General features: G+C 36.8%; 1 protein-coding gene across 1 annotated transcript; it reads right to left on the reverse strand.

Moving 5' to 3' along the window:
* Window positions 1-1,513: 1,513 nt before the first annotated feature.
* On the reverse strand, window positions 1,514-7,503 carry LOC140147510 (ovomucoid-like). Its single transcript, XM_072169291.1, has 5 exons — window positions 7,381-7,503; window positions 6,106-6,259; window positions 5,242-5,412; window positions 3,504-3,680; window positions 1,514-2,011 (listed from the first exon to the last, which is right to left on the reverse strand). The coding sequence occupies exons 1-5, from the start codon at window positions 7,501-7,503 to the stop codon at window positions 1,965-1,967; spliced, it is 672 nt and encodes a 223-aa protein (XP_072025392.1). The 3' UTR covers window positions 1,514-1,964.
* Window positions 7,504-7,667: the final 164 nt, after the last annotated feature.

Consider the following 7,667-nt stretch of genomic DNA (forward strand, 5'->3'; position numbering starts at 1 on the left):
AAGGCTGAGGTATAGTTGAATTTTTGCCCCAAGTTTGGTCATCATTATGGTATTAATCTTAGTCCCTATACTGTCAATCTTTAATATTCATATACTCTTACTCCTCACAAATGAATAGGATCTACATATTCAAATTTGACAAGTATGACTATTCCGTGTGGGCTATAACAGAAAAATTTCAAAATGACAAAGCAATTTGTTCAAATATTTGAATCAAAAAGAATCGGAAAATAGGAAATCAAAACGTGAATCTGCCAGGAAATCAAACACGGGACTGCACGTTTATCAGACATGTGCCTTTCCACTCACCCGCGGAGCATCATGATTAGGCCTAAAATATGTTTGTTTGGCGTAACATACTGCAGTTACTGTCCGTTTTCCTGTACACAATACACAGTGCTCTCACCATTGACGCGCGACCTTTACAAATAGTGTATGTTAGAAGTATATTGCATTTGCCTAGTTAACATCACTGTGTGAAAAATAACCGGCCAATATTTAAACTATTCTCCAAACTTCTAGCAAATATATTTCTCTAACATGACCTAAAATTACAGCTAGGTTAGATGTTCAGAAATAGTCGCACTTTCGTAGAATATGAGTGAGGGCAAAGCATAGCTAGCTCATAGCTAGCCAACTCCCCGTGTTAATTGAATGGAGATTTGACCGAAAATATTGAGCTATATTGGTAACGGACCGCTCCGTTCTGAAGGATGCCACAAAAAAACGGTACAAGCTACATTTAAACTATTCTATGAAATTCTAGAAAATATAGTTTTGTAACATGTCCTAAATTTTTAGCTAATTTAGGTGTTTGGAAATAGTCGCACTTTTGTGTTTTAGGAAGGATATGTAAACGACAGATAACACCAAAAATATGAAGAAATTATTTCCAAACCGTGTTAAGTCAACAATCATTATGTTGCTCATTTTCAAGAATGCTGGTTAACACAAAGCAGGCCATTGTCTCATTTCGTGAACAAAGGTCCATTGTTTCCTTGCGTTTCCTTTATAATCAGTTACCCAACTGAAGCTGTATTATAGCACCTCATAGCGAAACCGCACATATAAAACAGACACATGTGCACAACCAGAGAAGATCCGATTTAATCAGTTGAGCTGTTTCAATGAGTGTTATCTTGGTTTAATAGCTTTTAATGGGGTTTAAGTCCTGCAAAGGTCGAGATGAATTCTACTGTATAGACATGACTGCATCATGACATAAAAAAAACAATTAGATTCGATTCCCGGCCAGATCACTTTTTCTACTTGCCTGTAAATTGTGTTTATTTTACGAATCGGATATTCTCTTCAAAATGACAAGAATTTCGTCAAATTTGATAAGATTACATTGTCATTATAAAATAAGGAATAGATTATTCTCAAAATTGACCAAAAAAACAAATCTTAATTGACCGAGGGGATATAACAGAACCTATGAGAGGCCGAAGGAAATTTCCTATTTATCCTAAATTATCCTATTTCATGAAAAAGCACAACCAGTTGTCAAATATTCGATTAAATGGGTTATTTTATTTGGTTTTCAATTCCTGGAGCATTTAGGCAAGTGACAATTTTGTACAAAATGTCTTCAAGCCATGATGTTACGATCTTATAATATGAAATTGGTTAATTTTTTTTTCAAACCTGATTTTTGGCATATTTGTAATGTTTACAAATGTCCCAACTCACACCAAACGGAATCAGCCAAATTTGCTCTCTCGCTGTCTCTACCTCCTCTCTCTCTCCCTTCCTTTTTTTCTCTCTTCACATCTTGCCCATCATTATTGTCTTCTAGTGCAGTGTAAGTTGACGGAATATTTATTATGGGCTTCTTAATATAAGTTGTAAGGTAAGTGCAAATTCATCCAGACGTTTAAAATAACATCCTTAGGATACACATTGTCCAATCTATGATCAATACGATATACATTCTACTCGGTGACGTTCCCATGAGTTTTGATCTAGGGAACTAGAGGCTTGTCCGATTCAGGATTTATCTTGGGTGGTGCTGCAAATTCGAACAAAAAGAAGACACATATTTACATGGTTAATTATATATGATCATCCTGCTTTTTCCAATTGGCTTTTGACCATTTTAGTTACAGGACAACACCAAATTCACACCTCACCGAAACACCCGTTTATACCCCACTCCACCCCAACACACCCCCACGCAACAACAGCATACGCATACTATTAATCAACATTATTCCCAAAGCTGGCCAGTCAATGTTAAAGCCATTTTGTAATAATATTTCCTGAGCAGCACTACCTATTTTCAGAATTCTGTTCTTTACACGATTGTAATTTACTCTAGTAAACTAATATACCCTGCAAATATCTTGTAGGTGCTATAGTTGTGACACAATCCGAGATTTTGAATAAAACGACTGAAAAGGTCGTTTCATTATTACGATCGAATATTAGCTGAACCTGTACGCTATGTTTATGACACTGTACGTAGATGATGCGTGCAAGAAGGTCATAACACAGCACAAGAACCGACGTCAATCACGTTCAACGAAGTGGCTCGCATTGGGATCGACATATCTGACCAGACGACGGTGGACTACATTATTCACTGTGGCAACAGCCAATATCGTAAACAAAACAGACAATATGACGGCAACACTGCCTGGACATTGGACGCCCCGTGCCGAGTTGTGTTTTTAGCTCTATTGGCCCCGTTACAGAAAAAAAATGCACAAAATATATTTCTCAGTGAATGTATAAATTTTAACATAAAAATAAATATTTTGGGATTCAAAATGAATGTGAAGAAAAAAAAATTATAGCCGGGAGTGAGCGGGACTCGATCTCGGGACCCTATGCACCGCAGGGGACAACGTTTACCAATACACCACGCTAATGGGGGAAAATTTTAGGTATATATCATAAACATACCGTGCGTTATTCATACAAAACATTCAAAAAACAGTACTGACAATGGGGTTCACTGACGAACCTCAACGGATTTAGACTGATAAAATAGTGCTTAATAACATACGTACAGTTTTGGAATAATTTGAGACATTTTTGTGTTTACGTGTAAAACCAATGACGATGTCAAAATTCAGTCAATCTTGGCCGCCCCCCTGATATCTGACAGTGAAAACGACCATTTTGTGGAGCAGAACTACAAATCTATTTTATATCAATGTTACAATGTGGCTTTAATATGAACAGCAAGCATAAGGCATCAAGGTATTAGTTACCATTTGTAACAAATCGAGGGTTGAGAGCCAGAAAGCCTCAACTCTATGAATCACATGCTCCCACAAAATGAGCATAAAGTTGCCAGGGCACTATAGAAGATACAGTGCATTTATCCTGAAAAAATCCAATAGAAAACAAAAGACACTGTGGAGAATATATTGCTTTTTGAAGACCAAAGCAACTTGAGATAACTTTATGCTCATTTTATGAGAGCTGCTCATAGTGAGTTACGGCTTTCTGGTTCTGAACCCTCGAAATATAGGATATTTTTACAAAGTCCTTACTTTTATTCCCTTGTAGTGCAGCGCATTTTCCTTCTCCAATAAATGTGATTGTAGAATCAAAGCATACTTCTTTTTCATAAAAGCATCGGTTGTAAAATGAAACCATTTCTTTGTCAACCATTGCACACACCGGCGCCTCGGTCAGATCACAGTTTGGACTATCACGACTGCATGGATCTTCGTAAAATATATTAAAACAAGCCAGATAGTAGAGTCATTTTTAGGTTTTACGTGATCACGAGAGCAGAGGCAGATTCGAGAGTCGAAATCGATTCTTTGAGATAATTAGAATAAAATAATATAAGCTTCTGTGTCACTCCTGTAAGCGTGGGTTACTCCAGGAGGGGTAAATCCATAATACCCTGGTCAAAAATGAAAAATGCTTGGATTACTGTAAAAAGCATGTCAAACTATTCGTCTTCTCACAAGGATTAACGACGTATGGTTACGGAGATATAAGACAAAAAATCCAAATGCCAAAGGTCAATCACGCAGGTTCAAACTTTTAGAATGCTTAGATTTCTTTAAAAAAATAGTCTGAACTTGTTCATCTTGCCATAAGGATTAAACCAGTAGCACTGCCTACCTTGTTTCCTTTACCGCGTTAAATAGCACAAAAGGCAAAGGTCAAGAGAGTTAAATGGTGATTGACCTAGTATGTCCTGTATAATTCGTAACCAAATGTATGAGGCAGTGTAAATTATTTTAATCCTGTGACTAGATGAAACATATGAGCCTATTTTGATTGAAGTCGGAGCATTCTAAAAATTTGACCCTGTGCGATTGACCTTTGAACTTATGTCTTTTTATAATCCTTCTGACAAGGCGGACAGTTAAACATGCATTTTACAGTAAACCCAGCATTTGTCATTTTTGACCCCTGTATTATGGATTTATCCCCTCTTGGAGGTAGCCCACACATTTGGGAGGTACATTAGAGCTTATTTTATTCTAATTATCTCAAAGAATCGATTTCAACTCTCAAATCTTCCTCTGCTCTCGCGGTCACGAAAAACATAAATATGACTTTACTTTTCTCTTTATTATAATTTATTAGCAATTGTTTAAAAGACACGACCTGTTATCATATTGTTTCATATTCACAAAGTGAGTGATATCCTTGTGTATTATTCATCAAATATTTAAAAACTCTTTATTTGTGTTTAAAGTGAAATGCGTCTCACTTATTTACTATCTGCATGCACTTGGGGCAATCTGTGATAATTTACACATCAACTAGCCTTGAATACATACAGCAAAGGAATTAAGGTACCAGTTATGTTCACCCCTGTATATCTTAAACAAATGTTAAAATTAAACCAGCGGCCAATATCTGTACACTTTTACGCTGATTTAATTTCAGACCTCATTTGGTGCAATCGGCTGAGAATTAAAGAATTGGTGATCGACAACACAAGAAAGAAACCAAATCAGAAGTTGCACTTTAATGTTCTAGTTCTCTTGTTCGAGAACGCTTTGTGTACAAATCAATAAAGCGTGCAATGGAGCAATATGCAACCCTTCCTTTGGATTTTGGATCACCGTGTCTTTGTCTCTGGACCGATTTCAACAAATGAGGTTTTAAAGCACAGCTAAAAGATATTGACTCATGGTTCTTGTTCTGACATTTTGTCTTTTTTTAAGATAATTTTGTACAGTAATGAAAATAATTGGTACCTTAATTCATTTGCTGTTTGTAGTTCATTAGTATTAATTATAGAAGAAGTATCAACTATACCTATTGTTCCTTCAGGACAATATCCAAATGACGAGAACATAATCCTTGCTGCTGCTGGATCTGATGTCCTGGCATGACAATCTGCCAAACCCAACTCGCACACATTAGGATAGGTGACACCATTGGAACCACATACAGGATCTTCTATTCGTTCACAATAATTTGGGCAGACTGTCGAAAATGAAGAACAAGGTCGATATGGAGCAAAATACGTTTTGCTTCATATAAAATTTAAATTCCGGTATTTAATCATCAATGCAATTCAATAGGTCGAGGGTTGAGAGCCAGAAAGCATCAACTCACAATCTCCTGCTCCCACAACATGAGCATAAAGTCGCCAGGGCACTATAGAAGATACAGTCCATTAATAATGACAAAATCCAATAGAAAACAAAAAACATTAGGTAGAATTAATTATAGTTGATTTTTGAAGACAAAGCAATGTTCTAACTTTATGCTCATTTTGTGAGTTCAATTAGCTTAATCTTTCTGGTTCTGAACCGTCGATGTTAAGGGTTGAACTAATAAACGTGAAAGCTTCGTATAGGTGGCTTTGGCTGTGATATGACCACTGAAACTTCTCTCCATGACTGCTTCAATGATCGCTTCCATTATTGTCTTCGCTGGATAAACATGCGGATCGTCTCAGTACTGATGAAGTCATCCGACCTCCCGCCTACCTGGGTGACAAAATTGTCTTACATGAACAGTAAGTGGAATTTTGGATTTGTCTATATAATAACTGGACTTAATTCTTTCATAATTTTTAAAATATTTCAAAATATTTTTAGCTAAAGAGCGGTATCGTCAACATTTGAATATTGACACAGCATGTAATCATAATTGAGCATTTCAGATACTTACGTAGAGGCGCATTCGCACAGCTATCGTTGAAGGCAATCCCGACATCTGCAACATCATTGATGCAGATGAAACGATTAAATTCGCATTGACTACGGAATGTTACGTTGATACTGCAGCAAATAGGGACTGATATTTGCAATTCCCACTGATCACACTTTGGGCAACCCAATAGGACAAGAGAGACATAAAGGTCAACATGGTCTTTAAACATCCTCTGGGTCAACAGGTCAAGTAGAATATTGTGTAAAACCTTTTTGCCGATAGATAGGGTTACACGTCTTTCATAAAATCCTCATAGAAGATCATTTTAAAGCAGTAATTGCCATGTACATCTTCATTTCAGGAAGAAAAACATTTTTAGACCCAAATAGGGTCAAATTTTACAATTTTGCGCACTTCGTTCGCACTGACAAATCACACGTAAATATCCCAGTAAAACCGGAACAAAGTATGATCATACCCCTTAATTTTAATGCATCCACTATCACTGGTCCGGAAACCAACAAATTACATGTAATTCACGTAATATCGCTTTAAAAACACGGAGAAGCATATAAGGTTCCTAATTCCCTAATGGACAAGTAACAAAATTAATGCAATTGTTAGTGGTATCGTTCGAGGTAGCACTGAGTTCGAGGGCACCTGCAATTTTTTCAGCAGTGTAATGGGTTTTTTCACAATTTGCACCTGGTGCGCTACAGGTTCAATACCACTAATTTAACTGTTATACGGTTTTCAATGGAGAAAATGGCTAACTTCGGTAGGAATTATCATATTCAGAACTCTCTAAGTTAAACTCTACCAATATAATATCAGGTGAAACTAGATGATTTAGATGCTAAATGATCAAAACTCAACATAGGTTGACCTGAGACTTTTCTTGTTTTAACGCACTGAACCTTAAACACCTTAAAATGGCAGTGCGGCCTTGAAGCTGAGCTAAGTAGAACGAATATTTACTAAAACCCGATGCCATGCGGATGAAATTTGGTACTATTACAACAAAAATGTCATATGACATGTATGAGAGAAAATATATCATTTCGATTTCGAAGCAACAAAACCCAAAATGTACTTTTTGGCGCATGGCTATCATAACATTGCCAATTTCAGTAATTTTAAAGCAGTCTTTTCAGATGCCATACAATCAAATAGTTTCTCGTCTTATTTCCATGCATCGCCTGGCCTATTAGTGGTATATAATATAACCTACACCACTGAATCACCATCACTCACAACAGCGTTTCTTTAATGAAGTTGAAAACCGTAACTTACCAAGTGCTTACCTTTCAAAGGTCCTGATCTAATACATTCTCCATTGTAGGCAACCTGTAGTGTGTCGTCCTGAAGTAGACACGACGTTCTTTCTAAATCACATCTAGAGAAGTCATAGGTCATGCCGTCAGTGCCACAGACAGGTTCGTACACTCGAGGACATTCCGGTCCACATGTGTTGTTGCAACTACCCCGATGCACGACAGTCACTGTTTCATTTGTCAAACACGCATATTGCTTGTAATGTAAACGAGAAGTAATAATTCGAGTATAAGATGACCGTAAAT

The sequence above is a fragment of the Amphiura filiformis genome, chromosome 3, assembly GCF_039555335.1.
Source record: "Amphiura filiformis chromosome 3, Afil_fr2py, whole genome shotgun sequence".
Classification (NCBI taxonomy): Eukaryota; Metazoa; Echinodermata; class Ophiuroidea; order Amphilepidida; family Amphiuridae; genus Amphiura; species Amphiura filiformis.

What these genes read in the sequence shown, in the direction of transcription:
- LOC140147510 (XM_072169291.1), bottom strand. Translation starts at nt 7,503, where the DNA reads ATGACCTATGACTTCTCTAGATGTGATTTAGAAAGAACGTCGTGTCTA. An exon ending in CTTTGAAAGGTAAGCACTTG is followed by an intron (nt 6,260 to 7,380) that starts GTAAGTTACGGT and finishes GGTTGCCCAAAG; the next exon opens with TGTGATCAGTGGGAATTGCA. An exon ending in TTGTCCTGAAGGAACAATAG is followed by an intron (nt 3,681 to 5,241) that starts GTATAGTTGATA and finishes TATTTTACGAAG; the next exon opens with ATCCATGCAGTCGTGATAGT.